The following is a 16,868-nucleotide window of genomic DNA, read 5'->3' on the forward strand; positions in this document are numbered from 1 at the left end:
TATGGAAAGGAATTTTTTTTATTTTTTTTTGTAGATTGTGAGCCCCACATAGGGCTCACAATGTACTTTTCCCCCCCCTTTTAGTATGTCTTTTTGGAATATGGGATGGAAATCCATGCAAACACAGGGAGAACATACAAACTCCTTGCAGATGGTTCTTTGCCCTTGGCGGGATTTGAACACCAGGACCCAGCGCTGCAAGGTTACAGTGTTAACCACTGAGCCACCGTGTGGCCCCCTTGAATTTTTTTTTATTATTATTAAACAACCTCTTTAATGCAACGGTATAAGGTAATAACAGTAAGGTACCTTAGTTACAACCTTTGGTATGGGCGTTGTAGTTCCTGAAATACAAAAAAAAAAATATTTTATTGAACATTATTATGTTTATTATAGGCATTGGACCAACTGCACATTAGAAAATATTTAATTCATTGATATTATATATCACTAATATAATTATATGACAAAGTATATGATAATAAAAGATGTAACTTTGATGTTTGGCTATAATAAGTACATACCAATGCACACAAAGTGTGGGCAGCATCGGTCTTTTGTATCAATTTGTTGTAGGTATTCCCCATGGGCACAGGAATCCACTTTGCATTTAACATTTTTGCATTCAGGCTGAAAACAAGACACAGAATAGACAATTACTATGAAATATGTTTTGTAATTTGGGAATATGGGAATACATAGGGCATTGTGTATGCAAACCAGGACAGATAAACAGTCCCATATTCAAATAGGTCTATTTGTTACTTTATATCCTGCAACTAGAATCTCATTAGTTGTGTGGACATCTGCTCCCCTGTTTGTAGTATAGTCAACATGATAAAATAATAAGATATGGGACACACGACACATAAAACGTGGAGAAGGTCTGTGTCTGTGTGGACAGTCCATATTATAGTATAAGGTGTATTACCTATGATTAAACAGCGGAGATTAGGGATTAGCACAAAGGTCTGTGTGGAATAGTGAAGCTAATATAGATTATCTAGAATTTAACCTTATTCTTAAGTATTTTAAGAATAATAAATCTTACCGTTGTGATGAGGGGAGGAAGTGTGGATAAAACTGTAAACACAAAATCAGATAATATTGTCATATATAGACTGTTAGATTACTACTGCACAATGTAGGCTAATTACAAAACCTATGCAATGTATATAGCTGTAGTCATTGGAGCAGATATTACTAATAGCATAGTTACCATAGTAAACTTACCAAGGCAGATATATTGTGGGCAGCAGGGGTCTGTTGAGGGGACTTCCTGAAGATATTCTCCCTCTGCACAAGGATCCACTTTACAAGTAACATGAGTACATATCTACAGTAAAAGAGAATATTTATATAAGTATCTATTGATTCATCTGTAAGCTCATAGAGGCACATGCACATGTACGTTCTTTAGAAAAGACTACTAAACCCCGGTAATCATATCATCATCTGATTGTGAACATGATACATGGTATATTTTACCTCTGCTGGTGCTGGAGTGGTCCCAATGGCTACAGTAATACCTGCCGAAAATGGATTAAAGTTAGTAGACCCATCAATTCCTATACACAGCATTCAATGTTTTGGCCGTAATAGTAGATAAATAAGAACTTACAATCCTCTAACTGTACACAACGATTAGTGACTTCATCAAAGACCATTCCAGGGGCGCACATAGGGTAACAACCTTCAACCCTACAAACGTAGGAAATATAACAGTAAATTATTTGCTATAGACATTCCAAAGTATATTCATTGTCATAATATTTTTGATAGAAATAGAATATATTTGATCAATGCCATGTAAAATGATCAGTAAAATCCACATTTAGCTACTTGTACTGAATGCATATTTTTGGTAGAATTGTTATATAATATACCTTATGTTAGAGGAAACTTACTTGAGAGTCAATGTGCACTTGGTACCGAGAGGATCCTGACATGTTGGAATGCACGGATTTCCACAGGCTCTATATTTCCAGGTGCATATGGAGAAGGATGGCAAGCCAAAGGTTTCCTCTGAAAACAATAGTCAATGTTTAGGTCTTGATGTTAGTAAAATAGCAGTTATATACATTCGAGGTAAGGCACAGGTTGAGGGAAGGGGCTTACCAATCAGTTGGAAGCTCATTTGCAGCATATTTGCTGTTTTCACCTTTGACATAACTAGTTCATCGCCATCGAGGGAAAGATATTGTCCTCGTGCCAAAAACGATTCCAAAGCATTAAAGCCTTTCACCCAGCGGTCTGGTCTCAAAACAAAAGTGGCCTTTCTACGGAACTCTACACTTGGTTGCCATTTCTGCAGGCTTAGACTTCCATCATCATTCTGTACTATGAAATAGTTGTGATGTTCTGCAGACTCCAAGGAGATCAACTTTCTACCATCTACACAAACAAAGAACATTTCAATTTATCTATCCAAGCTATATATGACATATAAGGCTCAAATGTGAACCTTAAGGTTACAAGAAATTTGACGAAAAGTTTGATATTTTATACATACTTTGTGGGTCCACGTAAAGGCTTGGAGTAACCATAAAACTAGCCTTCAGATTCCCAGTAGTATCAACAGTATCCAGAGACACAGTCTGATGATCATAGTCAACCACTAAAGTCTTGCTGTTCATCATTAACAGGCGGTATGGACCTTTTCCAGAATCTTAAGACAAACAGTAAATTCTAGCTTTAATAAACAATTCTAATCTTAGCCCATTTAGTTATGTCATCTAAAAAGAAGCTATATCTTACCTCTGTTGTAATATTCACAAGGAGATGCTGAAACAAAGCAAAAAAGCACATTTAAAAAATCTATTTGGTTTCAGAGATGAAACAATAATAAACTATTCTTAAAGATGGACTTACGGCATGTGTCAGGGCTTCTCCATTCAATAGTGATACCCTTACGGCAACAGGCCCGGGCGTAAGCTGCCAGGGAAGTACAGTAACAAAGACAACTTTCACCCTCTCTGCAGGACTCCGTCTCCTCAACACAAGCTGTGTAATAAGGGTCTACGTTCACCTTTAAGGAAAAATGTCATCAGTACAAGGATTCTACAGTACAAATTGTTCTACTTCAAGTAATAAAAATACCATTATCAGTACATAGATACCCTAGTTGTCAACTTTCTACTGATTCTCTCTCAGTAATATTATACCGTATATACTCGAGTATAAGACGAATTTTTCAGCCCAGTTTTTGTGCTGAAAAAGCCCCCCTCGGCTTATACTCGAGTCAGCAAGAATTTTTTTATTTTTTTTTTTAGGAGGGGGGAGGGTCTATGACCAACCACAATATCATTGTATAGAATCTCCCATAAAATAGTGCAAAAAAAAAAAAAGAAGATTTAAAAGAAATAAAAGTTCTAAATCCCTCCTTTCCCTAGAATACATACAAAAATAGAAAATTACTGTGAAACACATACACATTAGGTATCCCTGTATCTGAAAGTGTCCGGTCTACTGAATATAGGGGATCTGCTCCTCTACCGTTAGGAAAGGGTTAATAGGAGCACTGCAGATCCCCTATATTCAGCCAGACTGAATTCCAAGTGGGGGAAGAAAAAACAGTCCTCAAGCTCAGGGAAGGGGCAGACAGACAACTAAAACACCCCCTCCCCTTTCCCAGCACCCAGCAACTACTGCACCCAAAAACTCTGACCATTTAAATTTTTTAAATTTTCCAGTAGCTGCCGCATTTCCCCCCTAGGCTTATACTCGAGTCAATAAGTTTTCCCAGTTTTTTATGGTAAAATTAGGGGGGTCAGCTTATATTCGGGTCAGCTTATACTCGAGTATATACGGTAGTTCTCAAAAAATACCTGGAAAATAATACTGTCTGTAACTGAAAAAGCTAGAAGTCAAGAACAAATCCTACCACTGTGTGGCATTCGGAGAAGTCTTCACTCTTAAGTAGATTGCATCGTTCCTCGACAAACTTCTTCTGGTTATCAGTAGGAGGAGGTTTAGTTGCCTCATGGTTGGGACACTATTGGTGAAAAGATGGATACAATTTTTATTCAAAATGTATGCGTGTTTGCAAGTATAAAACTATTTGGAACTAAGTATGTGTGTTTGTGTGACATTATCCATTAGTGTGAATGGTCACCTACCTCATCAACCAGAAACTGAGAAGCATACTGAGCCATATTATTAATGGCCTGCTCGGAAGTTGTGGTTCCATCAGCATCGCCGCACATACCTTGAACTTTGCCCTGTATCCAAAAAGAATATTTTTGTTACTAATCTTTAGGGTTAGTGACTATGCATGCAGTTAATAAGATATATACTGTAAGTAGATATTTACTTCTATAAGCCATATCAGTATTCCTCGGTGTAATACAAAAACACGTTAAGTAGCATACCATACAGTGATAGTAGCCTCCATAAAAGCTTTCATAGTCAATGCTTTCTTTTATCCAGCTGGGTCTTGCATTTATTTTTTTAGTTAGTAATTTACCTGCAGTTGGGGTTCCAATTGAATGATAACATCTAGATGTTGGTCATAGTACACAGTAAGACCCTCCAGGAAGTGGACTACCACATAGAATCCAGATCTATACGTTCTCAGTTGAGTTGTACTACCTAGTTCATGTACCTACAGATCAGAAACATCAAAAAACATTCATTGATGGACTACATGTAGTAATGTAAGAATAAATCAAATATGGACATTGTGATTAAACTGATTCATTTTGAACTCTTTACAAAAAATGTGGGGGTGGGAGGATCTAATTTCATTACTGAAATGTTACCAATATCCACAATGTATAAAATGAAATGAAATTTACGTTTGGTTTTCCATACCAGTTAAGAAAATCTTTACTAGATAGTTCTACCCAAGTCTTACCACTGTGGTATCAAATTCACTCAGCAGTACGCTTGCTCCTCCAAATCCAATATAAATCTTCTTCTTCAGCAGAGCTCCTCCCAGGGCTTCATTGGCATCATTCCGCATGACAACCTTAAAGAATGGGCTCTCGCCTTTGCGAGACTAGAATGTAAAATAAAAGGACAATGTAACTACACTTGTATTTCTGGTGCTTTAATACGGTTAAGGATTCCTAGGTGACTTTTAATAATCTTACATTTTACAGTAGATGTGGACACTATGGATATATTTTTATGTATAAAACCTTTCAAGTCTATATTCCAATTTTCACAACTAACCTCAACAAGCACAATTGCACAATCTCTTGTGGCAAAAGTCTTCCAAACATCATCAAAGAGGAGGAATTGTGATCCACCATAAGCATTACACACTTTGTTGCATGGATTAGTAGTACATGAAAACTTCCCATTTTCACATGTGCTGTAATAAAAAAAAAAAAAAAGTGAATAATTTTTTATGCTATTTTTGGAATGTAATTTATGTTATTTTGAATTTATGGTATTAAGTCAGGTCTGGTTCACATCTGTGTTCGGTATTCCATTCGGGAAGTCCGCTTGGGGACCCCCCGAATAGAATACTGAATGCATTGATAAGCAGTGATCAATGAAAGCACATAGACCCCCATAGACTGTAATGTGGGTCCGTGTGTTTTAAGCTCGGTGTCCACACAGAACATGTGGAGAGAAAAGTATTGCATGAACTACTTTCTCAGCATGACTTGTGCGGACACCGCACGGAAAACACACGGACCACCATTATAGTCTATGGGGCCCGTGTGCTTTCATTGCTTATAGCTTCTCAATGCATTCAGTGTTCCATTCGAGTAAACCCCAAGGGGACTCCCTGAAAAAAGCTACTTAAGGAACCAATAGCATTGTTAAATATGCAAATTTAACACAGATAACATTTTCCAATTAACATTGAAATAAAATGTAAGATTTGGGATTAAACTGTATATAGAAGTAATAATGAAGGTCATCCTAGACAAGGGTGACAAGAATATGTGAGGTGGCTTACCAGGTGTTACAGCCCTGGGCTAGTGTTTCTCCTGCGTTATATATGTCATCTCCGTGCATACAAGGGCATTGATTCAGTGGCACACAGTCTCCATTGTTGTTCCTCAAAAGACTAAAACAAGTTTAAAGTTTAGCACATTTGTTAAATTCTATATCCTCCAAATGCAGTGAATATTCAGTAAATTGTACAAGTTTAGCTTATCCTAACAAGCATTGAATAGTATTTTAACCTTCTCTGCTATTACTCAAAGGACAACCCTAAAAGGACAATTTGGATATCCCCTAGCTGTTCATGTTGTAGTAGAGACCACCAGCAATAAAATTCTATTGTATGGTAAAGCCCACCGTAACTGTTCAATCCCCCTGTAAAGGCAAGTGTGGTAATATATATATATATATATATATATATATATATATATATATATATATATATATTAGCAGTGGCTTCTCATTGTATCTAGTAGGAGGTCTCAAACAGAGGACCTTCCTCTATAATGTATATGTCCTAATAGAGGCTAGCCTGATTATCTAAACCATTTAAAAGTATTTTCTGGAAAAATTACATTGATGATATCCTGAGAATAGGTCATCAATTTCAGGTGATCAGCCCCTATGCAGAGAACAATGCTGGAAGCAGATAGCTCTTTTCTCTATGTAATGGTTGTGCTAAGTTACTGTACTTTGACTTCCATTTACTTGTATAGAAGCGGTAACACTGCACAGACACTAAATGCGAACACAGCTATCGGCTTCTGGCTCTGTTCTCTGTATACTGATTGCTGACAACAGCAAATCTGTGGGGGTCCCGTATGTAAGACATCTGCCAATCTGATCTTGATCAATTATCCTAAGTATAGGGAATCAACATAATTTGCCAAGAAACCCCCTTTAAAATTCAGTGGTCACTTATGAACTCTTTATGACAGCTGCATAAATATGATCAGAGCTATCCTATATTCTGTAACCTTGCATTAAACTCCTTTTATAAAACCATAGACCACAGCCCTTAGGCATTGAATTTACTTACCCAGATTTACAGATACATCCTGGCTGGCAAGGAAGGGTACATCCCTGATCAAATAAAGCTAAGTTGTTACAAGTGGGCTCACAAGCCTTTCCAGTGCCAACAAAGCAATCTGAATATACTTCATGCTCAGAACAATCTTCCACATCTGTCAAAACAGCAAAACAAGGTTTATTTAGTGAATCATAAGGTGAGATAAACCATGAGTGCAAAATCAGAATTGTGTGTATTGTATCTTACCAGCTGGTGGTTCTTCTTCGTCACCGCATTGCAATAATCTCTCGCAAGGGCTATCATGCAAAACAATAGAAAAAAGACATTTATCAATAATAACTATTTTCTATGATGACTCATTAACATAATGCTGATGTAATTCAGGGCTGAAAGGTAGCTGTCCATTATGTCCATTATATTCTTATATAAAATATATTGCACTACTCTACTACAATCATGGAAGTGGTTAGCAAATATATTCCTTACCATGTTTGTCCATTGGCTTGGGTTATAGTTTCTCCAATTTTGTATAGACGGTTGTTGTTGTAGCAAGGGCAAGAATCTCTATAAGAAAAAAGTATGGCTGAATAGTCAATACAAATCAATACAAATATAGCCTATAATAGTATATCAACCATTAGATCAAGTGATATATCAAGTCAAGTGTTGAGTTAATGCTTGGACTCTCAAGACATAATGAGGGAGATTTATAAAGACTGGCATTTTTAACACCAGTTTTAATATCCCCTGTCCGGTGGAGAATGCACCTCATATATCACAAGGTGCTTACCCCCTCTTAACAAATCAGGTGCACCCTTTTTTGGGCCATGCACCTGGATAGCATGAAGTCTATGCCAACTCTTAGCTTACATAGTCTTACAGTACCATATAGGCCAGTGTGGGCAACACAAAAATGCCAGTTGCGACAATGTATGGTTTGCAACTTTTTTACTCCAGAAAATTGGTATAAAACAATAATAAATCTGCCCCATTGTTCCATCAAATGAGTGTACAAACATATGGGAAAACGTTATTAGTCTAGAAAATAAAACAAGACTTACCCGGGCACACATGCATTCAGAGAAGAATCATAGTAGAGGTCAGGTGGACAGACGCAAGCTTCATTCAGTGGGAGAGAAGATGTAATTTTCCGGAGAGTAGAAGTAAATTCGGCACAGTCTTGTTGTGAGAATGTATTTTCTGTGGCAAAAACCATTTCCCCTTCACAAACTGGACCTGAAAGGAGAATGAAAAATAGTGGTTAAGGGCTTTTTCTGTCCAATGGTATACAGGTTAAATGTACGCCATGATAAATGACCCTTGTTCCTTTTCCATTGCAGTGTGAATGGTGGATCACTGGATCACTTCATTCACAGTAAAATAAGGCTGAGAATGGGTCCTTCAGAAGGCTACTTCTATACGATTTATATCTAGAATTCTAATGTCCATCATGGCACATGGTTCTTGTAGACTGTAGTGTACATCACTGACCGACATTTAGGGTTTCGATACAAAAACTTCTGTTTGGTATAATAAATATACTGAGGAGCTAACAGTTAGCAAAATGCAATCCATTTGATGGCATAGTTAAAGGGAGTCTGTCAGCATGAAAGCTGTATAATCTGCAGACAGTATGTTATAGAGCAAGAGAACAGAGCAACTGAACAGACTGATATACAGTTTTGTGGGAAAACACATTGTATAATTTGTCATTTATTTCTCTGTTCTTACTATGCTTGCAAGGTGTAATTGAGTCTAGTGGGCGGTCCTAACAGATATATTAGCATACACAGCCATAGACGGCATAGCATTGTCACTCACTGTTAGGACTGCCTACTGATCTCAATTACACCTTCTAAGCCTAGAAAGAACAGCGAAATGAATGAAATAATGGCAAGTTATACTGAATATTTTCCCACCAAACTATATATCATCTGCTCAGTTCCTCCTGCTCTATAATATCCTATAGTATTTTCATGGTGTCAGGTTGCCTTTATACTAATAAATCTCCAATGTTTCTATGGATTATATTGCTATGAATCGACTTTTCAACAATAGCCAATAAAATTCAAACTTACTGCAGTCTGGGAATGAAGAACTAACTGGAACAAATATCCCTGCCTGGGCACAGTGATAAGCATAGTCTGCCAAAGCTGAACAAAGTCCAATCTCTTCATTGTTGTAGAAACTGTTCACACAAGAGCTCTTGTAGGAGTGGATGTCAATCAGAAGAGTGCAGTCTTCAAAGATGGAGCTTTCCAAGGCATCAGTACAGATCACATCAGCATTTACTTTTCTATCTGATGGACAGAAAAGCGGAAATTGGTCAACTCTATGTAGACAAGCAGAACAGTTGTAAAAAGACAGGACTTGCATTAGAGTGTAATTGCTCCCTGTGCGACTAGTTAAGCATAGTCTTCTATAGCCCCATCATTATCATTCTCATTATAAACAATAGTTACACAGCACTCTGAAGTCTAGGTCAAAGACAAAATATATTTTCTGGAAATGCTCTGATGGAGATTTGTTTCAGATCCACAATGGGTAGAAGATTAAGTTCCATAGTCAATCCATATACACTGTGTACGTCACAAATATTTGCAAACCAGGTGTAAATATGGCTGAATGGATGGGAAGGGGTCCTAACAGTCAAAAGGTCAGATTTCATGGTTTAATTAATTAAATTAATTTAATATAATTTATCTAATATATATTTTATGCAATGATGAAATAACAGAAAAATAACCTCATTTCCTATTACATGTATGTTTTTAGACTACAACTGGATAGTTTCTATGCCTAAATGTAAGAATATATTATATTCTCAGTTGTAGTGATATCATAGTTACCGTTGTCTTCTGGCTGTTGTTTAGATTCTGAACACTGATACTGTGTCTTCCAGGATTTGCTGAAGAAACTGGATACAGTCTCTGTGATATCATTGGAACTTCTGCAATACACAAAAGAAAATAATAATATAAAAAAATGCTGTTTCAAATATTATTTCCAAATTAAATAAAAATGTTATTATTATATTAGTTCACCCTTACTATATTTATATACTTTTATGACTTTTGATTCACCATGATGCACTACATACAGTATACTGCTTAATATATGACAGACGCTTTCTCAAACAAAATTATCACAAACCAAACCTCCCTCACAACTGAATAATGGTCAGGAGTTGAGGGAAACTGAATTGTTTAATGCGTACTACAAGGTCTAAAGTGGCGATACATGAGATAGACATTACAAGAATGCCTATATAATGCTCTATCCCCTCCTACATCTTTGCTTAGCCTGATGTTGATTATACAGGCTGACCGCGGTTGGGAGGGGAAGGATCTCCGATAGCGCTACTTATCACACTTGGGTTGAAGCACTCGGTCACTGACAGTACTGCCCAGCGTTGTGACGGTCTCATACATGGGGTGGGAGTTGTTCTCCAGCATGGAGCTCATCGCAAACAGTATACTTCTGTCGCCAATTACCTGTACTGAGTCCAAGGGGCTCCCCAGGACAAAGCTGGCCCTTCTAACCAGCCTGTCACGTCTATTCCTAACCCTGACTGGTATGAAAAGGCCCTAAGATGTGCCCCCTGGACTCCAAAGGCCCTCAGTCTCCTGAGCAGGTATAAGATATTAATAACTAGGTATGTGTAAAAAACTTACCTGTAGTCATCATTACGATTATCATTATAGGTACCACACAAGCCACTGGTTTGACCTTTGTAGCTGACCTCAAGGATAACATATAGACGGTTAAGGTTAAAGTCATACTGCAGGTTAAACAATGGGCTTGCCACATCCAGGAAGGTGGAAGAACTTCTCAGGACAGTAATAGTGTCTAGGGAGAAAAGTAACATACTATATATTAAATCTGCAGTTAACACAATCATAGTGACATTAAGAAGCTTCATGTTTGAAGGGCTCCTTATGCAGCACTAATGTTTATCCATCTCTAGTAGAGATGAGCGAACACTAAAATGTTCGAGGTTCGAAATTCGATTCGAACAGCCGCTCACTGTTCGAGTGTTCGAATGGGTTTCGAACCCCATTATAGTCTATGGGGAACATAAACTCGTTAAGGGGGAAACCCAAATTCGTGTCTGGAGGGTCACCAAGTCCACTATGACACCCCAGGAAATGATACCAACACCCTGGAATGACACTGGGACAGCAGGGGAAGCATGTCTGGGGGCATAAAAGTCACTTTATTTCATGGAAATCCCTGTCAGTTTGCGATTTTCGCAAGCTAACTTTTCCCCATAGAAATGCATTGGCCAGTGCTGATTGGCCAGAGTACGGAACTCGACCAATCAGCGCTGGCTCTGCTGGAGGAGGCGGAGTCTAAGATAGCTCCACACCAGTCTCCATTCAGGTCCGACCTTAGACTCCGCCTCCTCCGGCAGAGCCAGCGCTGATTGGCCGAAGGCTGGCCAATGCATTCCTATGCGAATGCAGACTTAGCAGTGCTGAGTCAGTTTTGCTCAACTACACATCTGATGCACACTCGGCACTGCTACATCAGATGTAGCAATCTGATGTAGCAGAGCCGAGGGTGCACTAGAACCCCTGTGCAAACTCAGTTCACGCTAATAGAATGCATTGGCCAGCGCTGATTGGCCAATGCATTCTATTAGCCCGATGAAGTAGAGCTGAATGTGTGTGCTAAGCACACACATTCAGCACTGCTTCATCAAGCCAATACAATGCATTAGCCAGTGCTGATTGGCCAGAGTACGGAATTCGGCCAATCAGCGCTGGCTCTGCTGGAGGAGGCGGAGTCTAAGATCGCTCCACACCAGTCTCCATTCAGGTCCGACCTTAGACTCCGCCTCCTCCGGCAGAGCCAGCGCTGATTGGCCGAAGGCTGGCCAATGCATTCCTATGCGAATGCAGACTTAGCAGTGCTGAGTCAGTTTTGCTCAACTACACATCTGATGCACACTCGGCACTGCTACATCAGATGTAGCAATCTGATGTAGCAGAGCCGAGGGTGCACTAGAACCCCTGTGCAAACTCAGTTCACGCTAATAGAATGCATTGGCCAGCGCTGATTGGCCAATGCATTCTATTAGCCCGATGAAGTAGAGCTGAATGTGTGTGCTAAGCACACACATTCAGCACTGCTTCATCAAGCCAATACAATGCATTAGCCAGTGCTGATTGGCCAGAGTACGGAATTCGGCCAATCAGCGCTGGCCAATGCATTCTATTAGCCCGATGAAGTAGAGCTGAATGTGTGTGCTAAGCACACACATTCAGCACTGCTTCATCAAGCCAATACAATGCATTAGCCAGTGCTGATTGGCCAGAGTACGGAATTCGGCCAATCAGCGCTGGCTCTGCTGGAGGAGGCGGAGTCTAAGATCGCTCCACACCAGTCTCCATTCAGGTCCGACCTTAGACTCCGCCTCCTCCGGCAGAGCCAGCGCTGATTGGCCGAAGGCTGGCCAATGCATTCCTATGCGAATGCAGACTTAGCAGTGCTGAGTCAGTTTTGCTCAACTACACATCTGATGCACACTCGGCACTGCTACATCAGATGTAGCAATCTGATGTAGCAGAGCCGAGGGTGCACTAGAACCCCTGTGCAAACTCAGTTCACGCTAATAGAATGCATTGGCCAGCGCTGATTGGCCAATGCATTCTATTAGCCCGATGAAGTAGAGCTGAATGTGTGTGCTAAGCACACACATTCAGCACTGCTTCATCAAGCCAATACAATGCATTAGCCAGTGCTGATTGGCCAGAGTACAGAATTCGGCCAATCAGCGCTGGCCAATGCATTCTATTAGCCCGATGAAGTAGAGCTGAATGTGTGTGCTAAGCACACACATTCAGCACTGCTTCATCACGCCAATACAATGCATTAGCCAGTGCTGATTGGCCAGAGTACGGAATTCGGCCAATCAGCGCTGGCTCTGCTGGAGGAGGCGGAGTCTAAGGTCGGACCTGAATGGAGACTGGTGTGGAGCGATCTTAGACTCCGCCTCCTCCAGCAGAGCCAGCGCTGATTGGCCGAATTCCGTACTCTGGCCAATCAGCACTGGCTAATGCATTGTATTGGCGTGATGAAGCAGTGCTGAATGTGTGTGCTTAGCACACACATTCAGCTCTACTTCATCGGGCTAATAGAATGCATTGGCCAGCGCTGATTGGCCGAATTCCGTACTCTGGCCAATCAGTGCTGGCCAATGCATTCTATTAGCTTGATGAAGCAGAGTGTGCACAAGGGTTCAAGCGCACCCTCGGCTCTGATGTAGCAGAGCCGAGGCTGCACAAGGGTTCAAGCGCACCCTCGGCTCTGATGTAGGAGAGCCGAGGGTGCACTTGAACCCTTGTGCAGCCTCGGCTCTGCTACATCAGAGCCGAGGGTGCGCTTGAACCCTTGTGCACACTCTGCTTCATCAAGCTAATAGAATGCATTGGCCAGCGCTGATTGGCCAATGTATTCTATTAGCCTGATGAAGTAGAGCTGAATGTGTGTGCTAAGCACACACATTCAGCTCTACTTCATCGGGCTAATAGAATGCATTGGCCAGCGCTGATTGGCCAGAGTACGGAACTCGACCAATCAGCGCTGGCTCTGCTGGAGGAGGCGGAGTCTAAGATCGCTCCACACCAGTCTCCATTCAGGTCCGACCTTAGACTCCGCCTCCTCCAGCAGAGCCAGCGCTGATTGGCCGAATTCCGTACTCTGGCCAATCAGCACTGGCTAATGCATTGTATTGGCGTGATGAAGCAGTGCTGAATGTGTGTGCTTAGCACACACATTCAGCTCTACTTCATCGGGCTAATAGAATGCATTGGCCAATCAGCGCTGGCCAATGCATTCTATTAGCGTGAACTGAGTTTGCACAGGGGTTCTAGTGCACCCTCGGCTCTGCTACATCAGATTGCTACATCTGATGTAGCAGTGCCGAGTGTGCATCAGATGTGTAGTTGAGCAAAACTGACTCAGCACTGCTAAGTCTCTGCATTCGCATAGGAATGCATTGGCCAGCCTTCGGCCAATCAGCGCTGGCTCTGCCGGAGGAGGCGGAGTCTAAGGTCGGACCTGAATGGAGACTGGTGTGGAGCGATCTTAGACTCCGCCTCCTCCAGCAGAGCCAGCGCTGATTGGTCGAGTTCCGTACTCTGGCCAATCAGCGCTGGCCAATGCATTCTATTAGCCCGATGAAGTAGAGCTGAATGTGTGTGCTTAGCACACACATTCAGCTCTACTTCATCAGGCTAATAGAATACATTGGCCAATCAGCGCTGGCCAATGCATTCTATTAGCTTGATGAAGCAGAGTGTGCACAAGGGTTCAAGCGCACCCTCGGCTCTGATGTAGCAGAGCTGAGGGTGCACAAGGGTTCAAGTGCACCCTCGGCTCTCCTACATCAGAGCCGAGGGTGCGCTTGAACCCTTGTGCAGCCTCGGCTCTGCTACATCAGAGCCGAGGGTGCGCTTGAACCCTTGTGCACACTCTGCTTCATCAAGCTAATAGAATGCATTGGCCAGCACTGATTGGCCAGAGTACGGAATTCGGCCAATCAGCGCTGGCCAATGCATCCCTATGGGAAAAAGTTTATCTCACAAAAATCACAATTACACACCCGATAGAGCCCCAAAAAGTTATTTTTAATAACATTCCCCCCTAAATAAAGGTTATCCCTAGCTATCCCTGCCTGTACAGCTATCCCTGTCTCATAGTCACAAAGTTCACATTCTCATATGACCCGGATTTGAAATCCACTATTCGTCTAAAATGGAGGTCACCTGATTTCGGCAGCCAATGACTTTTTCCAATTTTTTTCAATGCCCCCAGTGTCGTAGTTCCTGTCCCACCTCCCCTGCGCTGTTATTGGTGCAAAAAAGGCGCCAGGGAAGGTGGGAGGGGAATCGAATTTTGGCGCACTTTACCACGTGGTGTTCGATTCGATTCGAACATGGCGAACACCCTGATATCTGATCGAACATGTGTTCGATAGAACACTGTTCGCTCATCTCTAATCTCTAGTAGAGGTCTTCACCTGAAAAGCTTTACTGATAGCGTGATCTCCATATTCAATAAACTGGCTGTATTCACCTACCTAAAATAGAATAAGGAAGAGTTGTGGCTTCTCCTGATGCCAAGATTTCTCCGGTGTAAAGCAGCCTTAAGTTGGCTTTTGACGGGATATAGATATCCACAGATTTAATACAAACTGCATGCTCATCCTAAAATAGATGAATAAACTAGATTAGGATATTATAAGGTTAAATAAAGTTTGTGGTTCTGTAAACCAGAGTTGAATACCTACATATTTGTTACCACCCAATTCAGAACAAAGTGCATTGCTCAAGCTGATCGTGAAGTCAGGGGTCTTGACCAAAATGTAACTACAATCGCCAGGAGATTCATACAGTGTCCCATCAAAAGTGCGAATCATCTGAAAACCGGTTACTGAACATATCCCTGGAATGGAAGATGCAAAGACATCACACATTGTGAAACTTGTATTACAACCATGGCATACTAGATTGAGAAGCTATGCAAAATACAAAACTAATGACCACATATATGGATATAATATATTGATTTCTTGCAATAAAAGAACCTTATACTCCTCTAGTGGGGCTAGTTAGTAAATATATAAATACGGGTACAGGTTGTGCCCTGGATGACAAGGCATTTTAATCATTTATATATTCCAATGTTTATTCCTAACAAGTAAATTAATAATTGACAGAAGTAATAAATAAAAAAAATTACCTGAGCAGCTCAGTTTTTTCACACAGGTCAGATCACCATCATTGCACGTGCTATAAAGTTAACATATTCCATAAATTATTATGACTGAAATTGTAGGATATCACAGTGGATTACAAACATGAAACATAAAATACAACAAGTACTTGTTTCATTGCACCCAACAACACATTAGGAAGTGAACGACATAGCAAATAAAATAACATGTCCCCTAAGACCCTGTACTGGGCATCACTGTCTGTAAGCAGCTGATCATATATCAGATTTGGCATCTCTGCCTGCCAATAATCAAGTTACCCTTGGAAAATTTCCATACAGTCACTCATTTACCATACTCAAATGGTATTATCAGTTGACCTGTGAACCTCGCCAAGCAAAGTTATATATGAGGTGGCACAGTATAGAAAAGGAATATGCTACAAAGGTGTGACATGATGTGACTTCTCCCCTCCCAGTACCCGCCCACACTCTCCTAACCTGGCAGGGAGGGGGCAGCGAAGGGAGAAGAGCAGCGTGCAGCTGCAGCGAGGCAAAGAAGAAGGAAGGCACCGGGCACCGGATCAGCCATCTCTGGAGGTAAGTGGACACCAGGGGGGACTAAGTAGCCAGAGGATTAAAAAAAATCATCTCGCTACTTTAGTGATTCACTACACAGCGTGGATTCTAACAATTGTTAGATTCTATGCTGTATAGTGAATAGGATTGCTTTTAAAATCTGATCTCCGATTAATAAAAAAATCCCATTGACTTGCATTGGGATCAAGATTGGGTTCGAATGAAAAATGATCGGAAATCGGATTTTAAAATCGAACCATGAAAAGTCAAGATCGGCTCAACCCTAATCATCACATACCAAGAGCCATAACTTTTTTTTAAAATTTCTACATCAATTTGACTGTTATGGAGTTAGTAAATCAGCTAAGTGTAGATTTTTCAATGGTAACTTGTGATCACTGGGATATTGATAGACAAGACAAATATGTTGATCAGTGAGACAATTATGCCTTTGAGAGGCATGTCCTTTTTAATGTGTTATGTTGTCTTTCTGAATCTATCGGGACGTGTATAAAGTCATGCCTTTGACACAATCTAATAGGTAAAATTGAGGGCAGACCTGGGGGGGAGGTTTTTTTTTCATTAGGTTCCCAGCTGCCATGTAAAGGCATTGGAACCCTACAATCACATTTGTGGG

General features: G+C 40.7%; 1 protein-coding gene across 1 annotated transcript in view; it reads right to left on the reverse strand.

The window, feature by feature from the left end:
- LOC142210010 (uncharacterized) overlaps window positions 1-16,868 on the reverse strand; it is a 99,331-nt gene that overhangs the window by 39,358 nt on the left and 43,105 nt on the right. The window contains exons 16-38 of the mRNA XM_075279041.1: window positions 15,680-15,729; window positions 15,228-15,382; window positions 15,018-15,144; window positions 10,606-10,780; window positions 9,781-9,881; window positions 9,010-9,231; window positions 7,993-8,167; window positions 7,418-7,495; window positions 7,178-7,227; window positions 6,941-7,085; window positions 5,915-6,025; window positions 5,176-5,317; window positions 4,856-4,999; window positions 4,466-4,603; window positions 4,119-4,220; window positions 3,884-3,994; window positions 2,872-3,028; window positions 2,758-2,784; window positions 2,513-2,668; window positions 2,119-2,394; window positions 1,908-2,025; window positions 1,622-1,701; window positions 1,489-1,529 (exon numbers count right to left, since the gene is read on the reverse strand). Of these exons, the coding sequence (XP_075135142.1) occupies window positions 1,489-1,529; window positions 1,622-1,701; window positions 1,908-2,025; window positions 2,119-2,394; window positions 2,513-2,668; window positions 2,758-2,784; window positions 2,872-3,028; window positions 3,884-3,994; window positions 4,119-4,220; window positions 4,466-4,603; window positions 4,856-4,999; window positions 5,176-5,317; window positions 5,915-6,025; window positions 6,941-7,085; window positions 7,178-7,227; window positions 7,418-7,495; window positions 7,993-8,167; window positions 9,010-9,231; window positions 9,781-9,881; window positions 10,606-10,780; window positions 15,018-15,144; window positions 15,228-15,382; window positions 15,680-15,729 (2,881 nt within the window). The remainder of the gene's footprint in view (window positions 1-1,488; window positions 1,530-1,621; window positions 1,702-1,907; window positions 2,026-2,118; window positions 2,395-2,512; window positions 2,669-2,757; window positions 2,785-2,871; window positions 3,029-3,883; window positions 3,995-4,118; window positions 4,221-4,465; window positions 4,604-4,855; window positions 5,000-5,175; window positions 5,318-5,914; window positions 6,026-6,940; window positions 7,086-7,177; window positions 7,228-7,417; window positions 7,496-7,992; window positions 8,168-9,009; window positions 9,232-9,780; window positions 9,882-10,605; window positions 10,781-15,017; window positions 15,145-15,227; window positions 15,383-15,679; window positions 15,730-16,868) is intronic.

The sequence above is a fragment of the Leptodactylus fuscus genome, chromosome 6, assembly GCF_031893055.1.
Source record: "Leptodactylus fuscus isolate aLepFus1 chromosome 6, aLepFus1.hap2, whole genome shotgun sequence".
In the NCBI taxonomy this organism is placed as follows: domain Eukaryota; kingdom Metazoa; phylum Chordata; class Amphibia; order Anura; family Leptodactylidae; genus Leptodactylus; species Leptodactylus fuscus.